Source organism: Monopterus albus, unplaced genomic scaffold, assembly GCF_001952655.1.
Source record: "Monopterus albus unplaced genomic scaffold, M_albus_1.0 scaffold202.1, whole genome shotgun sequence".
Taxonomy (NCBI): domain Eukaryota; kingdom Metazoa; phylum Chordata; class Actinopteri; order Synbranchiformes; family Synbranchidae; genus Monopterus; species Monopterus albus.
In genome coordinates this window covers 83,305-84,830 of record NW_018128082.1, presented here as the reverse complement: position 1 = coordinate 84,830, position 1,526 = coordinate 83,305, and the positions used below count along the sequence as shown (strand labels likewise).

The 1,526-nt window shown below is 42.0% G+C and overlaps 1 protein-coding gene across 1 annotated transcript in view; it reads right to left on the bottom strand.

Moving 5' to 3' along the window:
• stard10 (StAR related lipid transfer domain containing 10) overlaps positions 1 to 1,526 on the bottom strand; it is a 14,257-nt gene that overhangs the window by 4,053 nt on the left and 8,678 nt on the right. Inside the window, 1 exon segment of the mRNA XM_020618164.1 lies at positions 1,484 to 1,526. This exon segment is cut by the window's right edge and continues 28 nt beyond it. Coding sequence (XP_020473820.1) covers positions 1,484 to 1,526 — 43 coding nt within the window.

Below are 1,526 nucleotides of genomic sequence, written 5' to 3'. Positions count from 1 at the left end.
GAGGCCTTATCCTTTTGTAAATGTTATAAACAGTGATGGAAATAGATAACAGAGACTGGGAAACAGACAAACGCAAGAAAGAGAATAAAAAGGCATGAAAAGATGAAACAGGAAGACACTTCAAGAGAGGTAGATTAGCTACAGAAATGAAATTCAGAAACTACATTTGTTTTCTAGTAAAAATAACTATGATTATTTGGTTCCACCTTTTTTTTGCCCAAGTAACAAAAAACTGGATATCTTTTCATTTTAGACTGTGTCGGCAGAGACACATTAGCAGCAACAAAGGCCAACTTCTGCGTCACTTCACGTTGGCCTTGTCTTGGCTGATCGGGTTGAAAAAGTACGTTCTGCGCCTGCATGACAAAAATAACTTCCCCTACCAGTAGGCGGTGCTATCTGTATTCGCCATTCAGAAAGGGAAAGCAGAGGAGCTAGAATGTGGAAGTATAAGCTATAAACAAAACACCTTATTCATAACAGCTGCTGTCTATAGCTGCTTCTAACTGAGAATTTGTCTGATAAGAAGTTGGCACTGCTGGGGCTTTCCCAAATTGTTCTGTTCTTGTGCACTGATTCGCTAAGGTGAACACCCAATTAGAGTAGTGTCTCTTTCATTGACAAGGCCCAACAGGCTGACGCCGATTCAACATGTCGAATTGGCCAAAAAGCTGCCGACTGGTGCCAATGGTATGGGACACACCAGAAAGATGAGCCCTGACAGACGCCTACCGACAGCCCAATTGGGGCCAACGGCTGACTGTCGGCTTGGTGGGTCTCTGTCCTTAGTTGGACACATAAGCTATCTTTGTTAAAGATATTTCTCACTACTGTATCATAATTTATAGACCAGACAATTAATCAAGTAAATAATGGGTTGCTGTAGCCCTACAGAGGGGCGATGAGTAAAAGCTTTTACACTGATTACTATCCTCTCCTTCTAGCTGGACAAAAAGCACAGAAATACAGCCCAACTCAAGATTTCTGGGCTGATTCCAAACTGAAAGTCACTTAGTCGCAGTGCTCTCTAATCAGTCTGTTTTACTGGCGCTTTGGCATTCAAATTACTCAAGTCCTTAAAAAGCCGGAGTTAAAGCCACAAATATATTCAAGAAAGTCAGCTTAAGTAGCCTACACTTTAAATGAAGCAAAGCCAACAGTACATCTATCATTCTCCCAGACAAAAGCATCAAGGACAGGAGGGATGGGAGTGTGCTCTCTTTGGAAAGAAAGTCACCCTACTTCCTCGAGGCGGTGGTTCCATATAGGATGAGCAAACTTTGCACAAATATTTAAAGATGTCTAGTCATAGAGCACAATCTCTTGGTAAACCAAATAAACCTTGATGTCAGCGCACTCAATGTGCACTTGTTTGAAAATGCACCTTTGAACACACATGCAAAGAGTTACGGAGGAGTGCGTCAGCATGAGGCAGTCAGCATGTGAAAGCCCTGTATGCATGTGTGTATCTGTGTATACTCACCGCATGTTTAACAGAGTAGTTCATGATGATATAGTCTTTCCCT